The sequence below is a fragment of the Prunus avium genome, chromosome 8, assembly GCF_965620075.1.
Source record: "Prunus avium chromosome 8, drPruAviu1.hap1.1, whole genome shotgun sequence".
NCBI classification, from domain to species: Eukaryota; Viridiplantae; Streptophyta; class Magnoliopsida; order Rosales; family Rosaceae; genus Prunus; species Prunus avium.
Window position 1 is genome coordinate 37,624,422 of NC_142291.1, and position 14,601 is coordinate 37,639,022.

At 37.1% G+C, this 14,601-nt stretch overlaps 2 protein-coding genes across 3 annotated transcripts; both read right to left on the reverse strand.

The window, feature by feature from the left end:
- Nucleotides 1-5,474: 5,474 nt before the first annotated feature.
- Nucleotides 5,475-10,472, reverse strand: LOC110757474 (uncharacterized). 2 transcript variants are annotated; one of them, XM_021959087.2, is made up of 14 exons: nt 10,250-10,472; nt 9,744-10,049; nt 9,344-9,518; nt 9,137-9,220; nt 8,807-9,048; nt 8,487-8,703; nt 8,136-8,215; nt 7,853-7,937; nt 7,157-7,288; nt 6,948-7,061; nt 6,802-6,849; nt 6,607-6,691; nt 6,113-6,169; nt 5,475-6,032 (listed from the first exon to the last, which is right to left on the reverse strand). In XM_021959087.2, the coding sequence occupies exons 2-14, from the start codon at nt 9,959-9,961 to the stop codon at nt 5,911-5,913; spliced, it is 1,659 nt and encodes a 552-aa protein (XP_021814779.1). In that variant the 5' UTR covers nt 9,962-10,049; nt 10,250-10,472; the 3' UTR covers nt 5,475-5,910. The 2 variants fall into 2 exon arrangements, with proteins under 2 accessions (XP_021814779.1, XP_021814778.1); XM_021959086.2 differs by having other exon boundaries at nt 9,744-10,100; nt 10,250-10,390.
- Nucleotides 10,473-11,893: 1,421 nt separating this feature from the next.
- Nucleotides 11,894-14,601, reverse strand: ABCI19 (P-loop containing nucleoside triphosphate hydrolases superfamily protein). Its single transcript, XM_021959088.2, has 6 exons — nt 14,362-14,601; nt 14,074-14,234; nt 13,854-13,905; nt 13,400-13,536; nt 13,015-13,101; nt 11,894-12,740 (listed from the first exon to the last, which is right to left on the reverse strand). The coding sequence occupies exons 1-6, from the start codon at nt 14,540-14,542 to the stop codon at nt 12,453-12,455; spliced, it is 906 nt and encodes a 301-aa protein (XP_021814780.2). The 5' UTR covers nt 14,543-14,601; the 3' UTR covers nt 11,894-12,452.

Below are 14,601 nucleotides of genomic sequence, written 5' to 3' on the forward strand. Positions count from 1 at the left end.
CTGGTCGTTGTTTTTGCATTTGTGGGTAATTATTTTATTATAGCTCCTTTTTTCAATACAACAATTTTGAGATGAGATAGCTCACTGTCTTGTAGGATTTGTTTATCATTGATTCTTTTGGATGTTATTTGTTTGTTTATGTTAAAGTGAGTTGTGGTGACGAAAAAAACAGAAAGAAAAAAAAAACACGAAGTGTGAAGAATTGCTCGTGCCAGAAGTGCAATTGAGGAGCTGTATGGGTTTGTGTTGTGTGATAGTGTATTATGGTGTATCAATGGTATTTTTGGTAGTTAAATAGGGTCAATGATGGATTCAGGATTCCAAACATGGGTAGGCAAAAACTTACATACAAAGATTGACAAGAGCTTTGTTTTTTGGGTCAATAACTTGACAAGAGCTTATAATAATTCACTATGCCAAATTTTGCCTTTAGTAACGGATGATATCCATTGCCAAATTACCCTTCCTAGTATTATTCACCTTTGCCTATAACATTACCTTCTTATATTTGTAACATCAGTTTTATAATAAACACCGATGCTAAAGTTGGAGTCCTAAAGTTCCTTATGTGTGCCAAAAAAATGTTGACCCCCTTTTAATAGTTCTTATGCTAATTAATATGGTTTAGAGCATCAGAATTTTCTGAACAATACGGTTTATACTGCACTAATGCATTTTTTGACTTACAACATCACAAAAACCAATAGTGCTTATGCTACTTCTAGTTATAGGCATCAGTTGTCTTATGAGTAGTGATGTTTTAAATTTTAAACTTTAGTTGTTTGTTCAAAATTGAGGTCGTTATAAACAATATTATGATGTGTTACCCATTGCACATAAAAAAATATATAAATTTAAATATATCCATCATTACAATTTTTCCAACCCCACATATGACAACAATTTTTGCAATTTATATATGACAACATATTTCTTCATTTATCAACCTTGAAATTTGAGTACAAAAGAGAAATATAGTATAACAAACCAAAGAAATATAAATTAAAATAAGTAACCCTTTATTAAAATTATCATAATAAATTCCAACCAAATACAAGAGGGTCTGAAAATATTTGTGAGGGAGCGTGGAAAATATATTTTGGGAATTAGGAGGAATATGAATAATCATTTCATATTGGATAAGTATTGCTAATTTATGACATGAAAAATTGTGAAAGCATGTTGAATTTGTATCATGTGGGCACCTGAGAAGCTTTTTGGAAGCTGATGCCTACCTTGCCTGCCTAGTGCCTAGTGCCTACGTTACATATGGGTATTAAATTTTTTTGGAAAACTTTTGGGTAGGTAATTGCCTACCTAGCTCTTGACGTAGGACCGCCACTGAATATGGTGTATTTAGTTAATTTTACAATTTGATTTAAATATTATGGTGTACTTGTATTTTTTGTCAAACAAATGTTATGTTGTACTTGTATTTTTTGTCAAACAAATGTTATGTTGTACTTAGATTCTAGAGTATGTACTCAGTTAATTTTAGAGTTCGTTTAATAACACTCTTTTATGTGATATGCAAAAGAGTGCCTTCATTTTAAATCCAATATACAAAATATTCATGAATGAACCCAACCAAGAAGCCACCAAAGGCAGCATCGCGGTCGCTGCCGCCGTTACACTCTCACACCAAGACTGGCGGTGGTACAGGGCAACGCAAATGGAGCCCACCCAAACTGCAGGCATATGTAGTTGAAATTAATAATTAAATTAGAACTATCTTCAATAAAACGCTAGTAAAAGTGGGTTTGCGCAATGGATCCGGATCCTCTGCTCTGATTTTCTCTACCATGATCTACTTGACTTTTGTTCTCCATCTGACACCTCATTAAAATTTAATCTAACGGATTTAAATTGGACACATCTTCCTTAAAATAAAAATTCAATTTACTCCTAATTAAAAATGAAAAAAAAAACCCTTGACTAACACCTAAACTTAACTGATGTACCCGTTTTTTTTTACTCTTCTTCTTCCCTTCTCTGCACGTTTCCCCCCACCCCCAAATCTTATCGCTCATCATTCTTTTCTGTCTCCAATCTTAGAACACAAAAACATTATTACCAAGAAGAGTATGAACATAATAAGAACCATCCGAGTCTTTTTTTTTTTTTGGTTCTCCTTCTTCCTGCATCACGTTCTCTTTTGCTTCCTATGACCACCCTCATCAAACAATGGATATGGGAAGGGAAGTTTCAATTTTGCTTTTGATTAATTTATAAACAAATTCATCTACCACTTTCGTATTCTTATTTATATCACTGCTTCTGATCATCAATCTTTTTTTTCTTTCTTCCTATGTCTGCAACCACCATCATCAAACATTGAATATGGAATAATATATTTTTTTTCTTTTGATATGGGAAAGAGAAGAGGGATTATGATTACAGAGAGGTTTTGGGGAAAAGAAATCTCAGTGAGAGGTAAGATTTTTGAGGAAAGAAGAGGGAAAAATAAGAGAAGAAAGACTGAACGTGATGCAGGAAGAAGGAGAAGATTAAAAAAGACTAGGAACGCTAACTTTCCTGTTAGTTGGATTAGGGAATTTTTTTTCTTTTTTTTGGTTTCCGAGGGTATCCCCGCGCGACTTCGAAGACTAAATCCCTCGAGGTACGGTTAGGCGCAAAGCGGGGAACTCTCCCAACAGAGTCTGCTCTATTCGCAAGTAATTTTTTTTCTTTTTTAATTAGAAGTAAATGAGTTTTTTATTTTTAGGATGATGTGTCAACTTTTAAGTCTCTTAGATTAAATTTTAATGAGGTGGCATGTGGAGAACAAAAGTTAAGTAGATCATAGCAGAGAAAATCAAAGCAAAGGATCCAAATCCTTGCGGAATAAATAAATAAAACCCCAAGTCGGTCTTCCAGAACCCTAAAAAAGATTGTCTTCTCTTCTTTCCCCCATCGCTCTCTCCCTACAAGAAACAAGGATGAAAAACTCGTTAGAAAGCTCTGAACCGGAGAACAACAGCAATGCTGACCCAAGTGATACTGTATGCATGCGTTTGTCTTTCTCTCTCTCTCTCTCTCTCTCTCTCTCTCCTTTTTTCACCATTCACATTCTGTCTTCCTCTCTTGGTCGTTTTTGTTTTGCTCCCTTGGTTGTTTAAGGGTTGTTTTGTTTCTCTTGGCCTTCTCTTATGGGCTGCTCTGCTCATCATATATAAGGTTGGGATTTGGTTTTATTCTAGACTCACATAATAAATAATAAACTGAAAAACTTTCAAAAGAAATCAATAATTTGAAGCTGCCTATCATACATTGATTTATTTTTTATAATTCTATCCAATTTTCCATTCATTTACCTCCCCTTATGTCAAATCTCGAGATAGAGAAGAACACGGTAGAAGCTCCTCGATGGCAGCAGGAGGGAGAGCATGATCCGAGCAAGTAAAAATCCTCACTCATTTAGTTTGGCCTCTATTCTTGTAGTTTTTAACGTGTCCTCATGTATGATGTTCATTCTGCAGGCATGCCAATTCTATTCTTGCTTTTTTTCATGATGCTATTGAAGATTTAGTGAAGGTCAATTCTCACATGGGCTTCGATCGTGATACCCTTAATAGACTCGTCTCCCAATCGTTTGCAGATCCTCGATTTGCTGACCTAATGAAAGTTTTCAGCGTATGTCTTTTACTTTTTCCTTTTTCTTCTCCTGCTCTTGTTATTTATTAATTAGTTTTTTATATTTTTTTATGAGTGTTGCAGGACGATGCTGCAAGTTCAGATGTTGGTACAACCATTCCTGATAAGGTAAATAACCAGTGTGATTCCCAGTTTTCGTCATCTTCTTTTCAAGATTTGGCACCTTAGTTGTTTTTGTTAGGTATATTATCTGCATATTAAGCACGTCTGGGTTTGTTCTAATTCTATATAGTGGGGGGATTAATATTATTCCAGGAGTCAAAAAGCTTTATGCAATCAAGTAGATAAGCCGATGTTGAGATGCATGCCTTTACTTATTTGTTTGTAAATGTCGTAATATCACTTTGGAATTTAATTTTTCATCTATATATGATTGTTGTAGGTTGCTAGTCGTGATGATTTCGAGGCATTGATCCCTGAGGATCCCGACGACTGGACAGAAGAGGTGAGGAAATAATAACCATGTATTTGGTAAACTTTATTCGCTTGTCTTGATTGTTGTTGGTTGACTATGAACCTGATCTATGGTAAATACTAAGTAATTCCTCGTTTTGACTGGTCTTGCTGTGTATATTTCGCTCCTGAACACAATTTCGTCTAGGTCTTGATCTGGAAATATCAGGTTCTGCTGGTCATCTTTAAGAATGCTATTCTAATGTGATATGTGGAGGGATTGTTAATGGACTCAAAAAATTGCTATAGTTTTTGTAAACAGTTTTGTACTGGATTTTTGCAGATGTGGGACTATTGTTACCAAAAGGAACAGGAGGATATGAGGAATTTCGCAGAGCAGCAGATGAGGAAGTAAATTTTGGTAAAATGTATTATCCAAAGTGATTCTTGTTTGATATATATATATATATGCAAAATTAAGTTGATATGTCATTGTTTGGGATGGGATGCATGCTATAATAGCTTCTTTGAAAATGTTGTAATTCACTTTTCATCTTTGACAGTTGGATTTGCAGAAGCAATTGAACGGAAAATTTTGAAGAAGACAAGTAAGAGAGAGAGAGATCAAGTGGCTGGCTTGGCTTGAATTTGTCTAGTATTTTTCATGCCCTGAATAAATAAATTAATGCTGACTCGGATCGGAAAAGGAATTGGCTTCCCATTCCATCTATTCTAGATATGTTTTATTTTTTATGAAAGACATTTAAAATAGAGAAAGCAAAGAGCAACCCTTTGCCCATTACACAATGCTTGGATACCCTTCCTTCCTCGTTCTCATACGTAAAGAGTCCTGGTTCACGCTGCAATGGTTTTTTTTTAATCGTGCTCATGCATGCATGACATATCAGAAGTTATTAATTCATCAATCTTCAGCACACCCACCTGACTGGTTTGCATTGCAATTTGCATACACGTCCTAGTCATCTCATCTGCAGCAAATTTTACACCACGTGAATCATGTTGATGAAGGCCAGGCCTTCCTTCCGCAGACGCCTTGCTGATGTTTCAAAATCAAATCTCAGTACAGTTTGCTTAACGGTTTCACTAACGGATGGTTCATGTATGAATTTGAAAATATGTCTAGTTTGGAGGGTTCTTTTGTAGTTGACCCTTAATTATATTGTTTTGCTGCTACCCACCCTTAATTATATTGTTGTTCAGAACTTTTTAGTTGATTAGTAATTAACAAATCAGAAAACTATATTCTTACCGAAAAATAATTAACAACTTAAGACGGGGTCACACATGTTTTGTATTTTGTTGGCTCGAGCATGCGTGAAAAATCTTGTAAGCATGACGTAAACTGAATTTCATCAATTGGTTTCTAAGCTCTACAACAAACAGAAAATAAAATTTAAAAAAAAGAGTGAACAAATTGTATTTTTGCTGTCATTATTTAATACAGTGAATGGCACATGTATACAGTGAATGAATTTGAGCGTCTTTTGTACAGTATTTTGGTAGAATGACAACAAAGAAGAAGAAAATTACATTACAGCGTTAGTGGTAAATGAATTGATATTTACTCTGGAGTTTTTCTTTATCTTTCAAGACAGAAAAACTTACAGGACGCTCAGTGAGAATTAGTGGCTTCAAAATCAGTGCCTTTCTTCAGGCCTTAGAGCCTGAGTTTGGTTTTCAATCAAACCTCAAAGCTCCAGCCTATATAGCCAATGAAAAAAATACAGGCGCAGAAGGCAGCATCTGTTAAGGACCCATGGGTAGAACTTGCCCCTACTTTCGGCTTCAAAGTCAAAATACAATTGGGCACAAGCTCCTAGTCCATCTGACGGATTGGCAAGGTCAGAGAGAGTCGTCCCGGTGTTGAGATACTTCTAACTGGGGAGGCAAGAGGTTCAAAAAGCTCCCTTGCACAGGATGACTGCTTCCGCTGTCAGATGTCTCTGATGTCTCTGACTCTTCATCTGCTTCAAGTGAACACAAAAAGGTGAGAAAAGTAAAAGACATTTGCTCTAAATTTAAATGGATAAAGGTATAAGTTTACCAAATAGTGTTTTTACAGACGGTCTCTTTGGTTTGGTGCTTTTCTTCTTCAACGAGGCTTATGTAGAGACAAGAGACTGAATCAGTTTACAAAGAAAGAAAATGCCACACCAAGAGTACTTATAATATAAACACTGCAGTATAACCAGCTAAAATAATGTTCTTCCAAAGCCAATATCAGGATGGATGGGTGGCCTTAACCAGACAGGATACTATATATAATCGAAATCCAGCATGTTAGTACATGCTTCCTCTGTTTCCCAGTTATTTTGGTCACTTGACTGTCATTGATCAATAACTAAACAAAAATTTGTGTACGGCGTCTGCCATTCAAACAACCATTAACATTTTCTAGATTAACCCATGCATTACATGAACCATCAAAATCTATATATCTACACACACAAATATAACACAAACTGTGAACTTAAACCAAAATGTAACAAAAGATAAAGTTTTAAGGCAAGTTTATGGGAGAGCAAGAGATATATATACCCATCCCAGGCACTTGATAATCGTTAACGATTTCGAAGTTTTTATATGTGTAGCCCACAAAATTAATGTCCTTAGAGGAGAGCATCTGCAAAATGGAGAGAAAATAATGGAAAGATTTGGAAAGATTGGGGGGTAGCAAATTGTATATACATATTAGTGACAATAGCTAAGAAGAGACAAAACTAAAAAGCTTACCTTTCTCCAGGGACCAGTTTTGGATGAACTCTGAGTTTGGGAGTCAGACTGCAGACCAAAAATTCGTATAAATCAAATTATCAGAAATATGATGTGCTCGACACAGGTAGCTTCACAACTCCACAAAAATTGAGGCATATCTATACCTCTTCGAACTTTTCAAAATTTTGAGTATCCAAATCATCATTGACCTCAGGAATAAATGCAGCATCCATTTGATAAAGCTTATCCCATTCAGTACCATCGAACCAAGGATGAACCTGAAAAAGGAATCAGCAGCAACGTAATTCCCATTATATGCAACAAGTTCATGAACAAATTGAAGAAATTTAGAACAGGACACACCATACAACACCTTTATTTCATCTGCCCCGTTTGTTCCCAACCTTTGGTTGACATTACACAAGAGTTTACTGATAAGATCTTTTGCCTCTGGAGATAGCTTTGCTTCTTCTGGAAACTTCAAGTGAGTTCTCCAGTTTACAATCTGCAAGAGACGGGCAAGACAGAAAACATTATTGCGCAAATAGTCGGTTGCAGACAAGTGTGGTTCGCTACAGTTAAAACACAAGTGGCATCATCAAGAGCGTGTCATGTTGAGTCAGGGGAGTCTACAAATGTCCCTAGTCATATAATTAGTTATCAAAAAGAACCATAGTACATCAACTTCTACCACAAAGGAAGCCATGGAGGTGAGCAGGGCTTAGGATATGAAGCATTTAAGCTCCAAAATTATGAAAACAATAATTAAAGAGGGAGAAGGGGACGTCAAAGTTTCATTAATGCAACACCGAATGAGAGCAATTAACTACACTTCACCAAAGTGCACAAACAATCCAGGAACCAGTTCATTATTAAAATCAAACACATGCATTGGAATCTACAAATTGAAGGATGCAGATTGATTAACTAAATTTTCAGAAACACATAAGCTCTGTAAATGATGAAAAGAGATGTCACAAGCCAAAGAGGCATGCCCTCGGAAATTATGCTTGAGGCTTTTAAAAAGAGAATATATTGAAATAAAATGTTCAATATTTCTAAAATTTACCTTCCTGCATGTTGACATCGGATCATCAGAATAGAAGGGTGGGTAACCCACAAGCATTTCATACATAATGGCACCAAGTGACCACCTGCTCATCGACGAAAATCATAACTTTGTCAATCCAGGCATCCAAAAACAAAGTAGCTCTTCAGTTCGTTGTCCATAATAGTACCATGGTATGTACCAATTTCCAAAATGGTCCCATTACAATATGAATGGTAGTAAAAATGGTGAATGCTAGGTCGTTGAAAAAAAACAACCAATTGCTAAAATGCATAATACTCACCAATCGCATTCCATCCCATAACCTTTTTTCAATAGAACTTCTGGAGCAATATAGTCAGGTGTACCAACAGTGGAATAAGCCTGCAGTGGCCATATATCAAAAATTAAAGGAATGATACCTTCACAATGTTCAACCAAAAGCTCATGAATGGCAATGTTATACATCCAAAAAGAAACAGTTCCTCTTTTATCTACACCACAGTCATTGCACTAGAAAGTGAGGAGGCCGTGGGGAGGTAGGGAGAGATAACAGTTCCTCTTTTATCTACGCCAGAGTCATTGCACTAGAAAGAGAGGAGGCAGTGGGGAGAGAGGGAGAGATAATTTAATTGCATAATGGTGTATAACTTACAAGCATTCTCCTATTCTTCTGCCAATGTTGCAGTTGCTCTTGTTGTGTTCGTTTTGGAGCTGCAGGGCGTTCATCATTCTGTGGACCACCATTAACATTGGGTGCTATTGAAAAGTCTTCTCGGATTGTACTGCAGTCTAAAGGTTTACACAACCCAAAATCTGACAGTCTTAAGTGTCCATATCTATCAAGTAGTAAATTGTCAGGCTTGATATCCCTGCAATATGCAAAACAGACTACGTTAACATCCATTTTTGCAGTCCAATAAATTGTATTATTTAATCTGTCAAAAGAGTCAGTGTTGATATTGTACCACAAACCTGTGAATGTAATTGTGTTTATGGATAGACTCAATAGCCAAAACTGTTTCGGCAACATAAAATCTAGCTTCATCTTCAGTCAAAATATCCTTTCTCATAAGCAAAGTCATCATATCTCCTCCAGGTAAGTATTCCATTATAAGATAAAGAAACTCATCATCTTGAAAAGAACAGTACAGCTTCACAATGCAATTGCTGTCCACCTCAGCAAGCAAATTCCTTTCAGCTTTGACATGCTCAACCTAAAAAGAATGTACTATAAGTCAACTGACAGTAAATACAGTTTAAATCACCCCAGTAATTCAAATGGAAGAACAGTTGACTAAATACCTGGCCTCTACGAAGCATCTCTGATTTCTTGAGCTTTTTCATGGCATAAACAGAACCAGTTGTCTTTTCCCTGCAGACACGAACCTGCACCATAAAAGCAACATTTACTGGTTAAAATCTCATATCAAACTCATGAGACGAAATTCCCACCCCGTGGCTGCTGGGAGGCTGAAAGTGAAAACATAGATCTGATAAGAAGATATATACCTCACCAAATGCACCCTTGCCAATCATAGTCAACAACTCAAAATCATCAACACCCATTTTATGCCTCTGAAGGCGCATGTATTCAGTTTCTTTCTTCTCCAAGAACTTAAGAAGGTTGTTTTGATCTTCCTCAGAGACATCAGCATCAGCCAACTTTTTTTCTAACATATTTCGTCTGCCCCAGAAAGTGTAATTACCAATTAGAAATCATAAAACCACTAAAACTGGTTAAAATTTTGTTTGCCTATATCACAATAGCCTTATAAGAAAGGATCACAATCTGCATTGTAATTACCAATTAGCAATCATCAAACTTGCAAACTCAGCTCCCAATACTTTTTGGGCGTTACTAATTCTGAAAGAAAAAAAAAAAAGGCAAAAGTATCAAATTATTATCTACCTTTCCTTCCTCTCCTGGAGGTTCTTCATCTGCTCCTTGTAATGGTTCTCAATATACTGCTTGGCCGCAGCAGCCTTCTGCTTGGTCACATTGGAAAGCGCTTCCTCATCGGTATTCGAATCATCCTCGCCTCCACCGCAAGGCTCCTTCTTCCTCGTCGAGCTCCTCAGCTTATCGCGCGGTTGAAGCTTCTGAAGCCAACTTCGTGCCGAATCCATCTCCCTCCTCACAATGCAGAGCCTAATGTGACCAGATAGCACCACACCATGCCAAAAGCCGCAATGTATTTCTTCAATTGCAAGCCATCTGTATTGTAGCTAGCGACTATCACAATTCACATTGAACGCAAAACATTGCCTGTAAATCAAGCATTGCAAGAATGAAACTTTGGAACCAAAAATTTCCCAATCGATCACAATTGACAATGACAATGGCCAGCGAAAGAAAGTGAAGAATGTGGAAAGATTCTTGGGAACAAGACAGATGGGGCTGAGAATTCGGGTTACCGCGTAAAATTAGCGACAGGCAGAAAAAGAAAAGAGAATGTGATCCGCGAAACCCTAAAGATAGTCCGCCATTTTCGCTGGAGATTGAAATTGCGCTTGGGCTTTCGGGTCCGGAGCTTCAGAGAAACTCCGACGACTCTCTTTGCTTTGTTTTGTCGTCCACGTAACTCTCTTTCTCTCTCTCTCTCTGTTGTGCACAGCACAGAGAGAGACACCTTCCCTCCATTTTTATATTGATAGATATAGCTTTTCTGTTTTCCTTCGAATTTTCCATTTTGCCATTTTTAATAAAATAAAATTTTAATATTCGATTTTATTTTATTTTTTTGAGGGTGTTAGTTTCAGATTCGTTGGATCTCACGAGAAATTGATCCGCGAAGATTCGCTTGGGCGGCGCGCTTCCACGTTCTATGTATGTGTACAAGCCTTGCGCGGCGGGATGCACATCCTCTCTTCTCAAGCCCAATTAGTTTGTCGCCAAAGTAATTTTTTTTTTTTTAATTTTATTTTACAAGGCGTATTTGTATCCGTCAATAGGCAACCACAACTAGATAGGCATCCGTATTAGTTAAACCTCACTCTTCTAGAATCAAACCATTAAACCAAATACTAGTTGATATATTTCAATTTAAACTAATTTATAACTCGTGAAAATGTGATACACCTTACACGTCAAGTTTTTTGTTGTCTTTTTAATCTCCGAAAGATGAAAACTAAGACACCATACAAACTATAAGTTTTCATGGAAATTATATTAGTTGAAAGTGGATTAACATGAATTACCATATCCATAATCTTAACCATGGAAAATTGATAAAAATAAAATATAACCACACACACACACAAAAACAAAAAAGCCATGTTGAAAATATGCCCTTTTTTTTGTCCAGATAAACCCAACATTCGGAAAGGGCAAGTTGCAGACTTGTAGTCCCTTTAGCACAAAGGTTTCTTGCATTATGGGCCACATGCATGGGACCATCCTCAATCCCTTTGAGAATAATACATCAACCAGAAAGAAGAGCAGAGTGTAAATTAAGCTCACACAACCAACCACTACAAGTCCAAATCACTTCAAATGTTACTACCATTTACTGGAGAAGCATTGCCCTCAGAAAGTGACTGTAACAAGCAATTGGGCAAAACCAAAAAGCTGCCATGAGTTTCTCCAAATTATTATACTTTGTACTCTTGCACTTAAAAATTGTGTGCCTTAAAACTCCAACAAGTGTATAATACTCAATCACCAACATCAAATCAAACTCAAGAAGCTAACGGGTCTAGCCGAGTGAAAAAATGCTTTGATTTGCAAACCAGTAGTCTCATGTTTGAACTCCCGTATTACTTTGATAACGTGAGTGTATGAGAAACCCTCCCTCCACTTGTAGTATAGACTATTGCTTGTATTTGAAAAAAACAAAAGCTATGTAAATCACATGATAGCAACCTTCCCATCAACTGGCATGTAGATGCGTGAGGTGGTTCAAATATCTTTGTAGAAAATATCAACCTAGAGCTTTTCAGTTTAGGCATGAAGAGTACATAGTCAGCTAATCCACATAAATTTCAACAGTAAACCTTTTCTGCTCATTTTTATGCCAAAGGCAGAAATGATGTTTGAGAACAGATCAAATTGAGACTAACTAAAAGTTGAAGCTGTATTATCATTTGAAATGAATCTCTATTATAATACGAGTTTTTCCATCTGTTCACCTTTGGAGACATGCTAAGACCAACAGACTCAATTACTGAAAGTGAACGGTTTCACATACACTAAAAGAATGCTTCATACAATATCCTCAACCAAATCTAATATGAATCATGTGTCAGTCACATGTTGATGCTCCTATTATACGGCCCCTCTCATAAGAAGACTCCTTTTTTTACCTTTACCGTAAAATGGCAAAGCCATGCCAGGAAATAGATTGCAGACTGATCTTGTAACAACTTTCTTAGATAACAATGGAGTACAACATATCTGCCAAAGTCAGGCCATTGGGGCTTCACCTTGTAGCAACAAACCCGAAAGCTAGAACTGGGGATTCATCTTACTGCCACCCTTATTTCTACAATCTAAAAGAGGAAATCCTCCTTAACGGGGTCAACCGAGGAAGTATTAAAAAATTGCTGATGAATGAAATTGCTTTACTCACTTGCATATCTCACTTTGAATTTGAATGTTTATCTAGCAGCTTAACTGAAATCAGCGGTAATATGCCATGTGTCTTGATGACATAAATGGAGATGTAGCAAAAGGAGAGGTCTTTTGAGTTTGGGCAGGAGGATTTGTGGATTTCTTTTTCTCATGCTTGGTTTCAGCACGGAGCCAAGACTCAACAACAGAGAGCAGATTGGCCGAACTCTTCAACTCATTGACCTCCGATAACTTCTCAGCCCTCTTTAGCTCACCATCTTGGATGTAAGCCAGATGGGTTGCCCATGTCTCCAACCCATCAAAAATATGGGTTGCATAAACAATTGTCGCTCCTCTCTGCAGTCAACACAAAAATATGAATAAAACTATACCAGAGTAAGCAGGTTTAATGATGAGAGTATAAAAATATTGAAACTACTTAACCAAACAATTAAAAATGGACTCACCATGATATATGCAGCATGCAATGGGATGAAATAATATGCATCATATAATTTGTCCAGATGAAATGATATATGCAGTTTTCCCCATTTAAAGATCTTCCACATATCAGAACTGGAGTCTGTACATGCAAGTGAATATTATAACCGTAAATAAAGCAAGTCCGTACCTGTTCACATTCTTCCTTGAAGAAATCGAATAAGTCCAGTCTGGCAACAACATCCAAGTCGACCGTTACCTCATCAAGCAAGAGAACCTGGGATTTAACAGAATGATTCTAGTTAGAAATAGTTTCAAATGTCAACATAATCTAATTGATTTTTAATCACAGACGGACTTGGAATACTAAATGATACAGCAATTAGGTGGAGATTCCAATGTGCAGGCAATGGGGTGAAATATGAAGCACCCCTAGAACACAACATAAATACAAAATTGACCATTACAAAACGCTTCAGGGGCAAATTGAATGCAAACTATAGATCCTCATAAGCGTGCACTGAAACAGCCATTTCATTTTTTGGTACAAACACATATTCAAGATTTCAAGATACCTTGAAAGGATGAAGAAGCCCCATGCAGATTTGGACTCGACGTCGTTGCCCATCAGATACTTTATGCATTCGCCACTGGAGGTTTATATCAAGCAGCTCAATCAACTTGTCTCTCCTAACTGGATCAGTCCCTTCAACTGCCAAAAATTGGGGGCAAACACAATTCAATTTCAATCGATTGAATTTCACCCTTATATGCGATGAAGAATGATCTACAAGCTCATGAATTGAGAAAATGGAACTAATAAAATTTGACATATGTTAAAAACAATAGATATGACAAAGAACCATTCGGTATCAACAAGTTACATAACATTATCCAAGAGCTTCAAGAGGTTGCATAGTTGAAATCATTCACTACACTATGTTTTTTGCGTGACCCTTCTACATTAAGATTATATTAAAATTTTATATGAAAAGGAGAAAATGTAGCATGCCAGTCAAAATTACCCACCTCCAAATATCATATGTTCAGCTGAGAAATCTCCCTGCAATGGAAGTTCTCCCTACAAATTTCCAAAGACAAATTTATTTTCAGTTTCAGTCAAGGAAATGAAAACAAATTGGCTAAAATGCCTAAAATGCATGGCCATGATACCCAAATAAGCGAAACGCAAGTGCTTTTCAGCCTAAATAAACCGTTCAATTATGGCAGAGTTTGTTTAAGAACTCACAGCAGAGCCAACAGATTTACTCCACGAGCCTCCCAAGTAAGCTAAATCGCCGCTGCAAACCAAATGAGTGTCATGAAAAGCCGAACAATTTAAAACCCGCACCACATCTCTCCCTCCCACCATCTGCTTCCCTGCTAGAATCTTCAGCAAAGTGGTCTTGCCTGCAAAACTACCCAATTAGCTTCGAAATACAAATTTAACTGCTTTCCAGGAAATTGAGTTTCCGTGGAACCAAAGAGACCTAAGAAAAAGGCCAAACCAGTGAAACAAAGTCTGGTTTTCAATTACCAGATCCGTTGGCGCCGACGAGAAGGCATCGCGATCCGGGGGCTATGTTAAGGTTGAAATCGCAGAACAGCGGGGGTTGTGCATCGTACGAGAATTGCATGCCATGGACTCTAATACCGCTCGACGTCTCTCCTTCTCCTTCCGCTCTCGGATTGGAGGTTTCACTGACCCTGCCCGCCATGGTTGCTCTGCAAATCCTGTAGCACGGAGCTGATTGTGTTTTCTGTGGTCATTTTATGA

Coding starts and splice junctions, on each gene's coding strand:
- ABCI19 (XM_021959088.2), bottom strand. CDS start 14,542: ATGGCGGGCAGGGTCAGTGAAACCTCCAATCCGAGAGCGGAAGGAGAA. Junction 14,235..14,361: donor CGTCGGCGCCAACGGATCTG/GTAATTGAAAAC, acceptor GTAGTTTTGCAG/GCAAGACCACTTTGCTGAAG. Junction 12,741..13,014: donor TCAAGGAAGAATGTGAACAG/GTACGGACTTGC, acceptor TGTTGACTGCAG/AGAGGAGCGACAATTGTTTA.
- LOC110757474 (XM_021959087.2), bottom strand. CDS start 9,961: ATGGATTCGGCACGAAGTTGGCTTCAGAAGCTTCAACCGCGCGATAAG. Junction 8,704..8,806: donor AAACACAATTACATTCACAG/GTTTGTGGTACA, acceptor TGCATATTGCAG/GGATATCAAGCCTGACAATT. Junction 6,692..6,801: donor AAACTGGTCCCTGGAGAAAG/GTAAGCTTTTTA, acceptor TCCATTTTGCAG/ATGCTCTCCTCTAAGGACAT.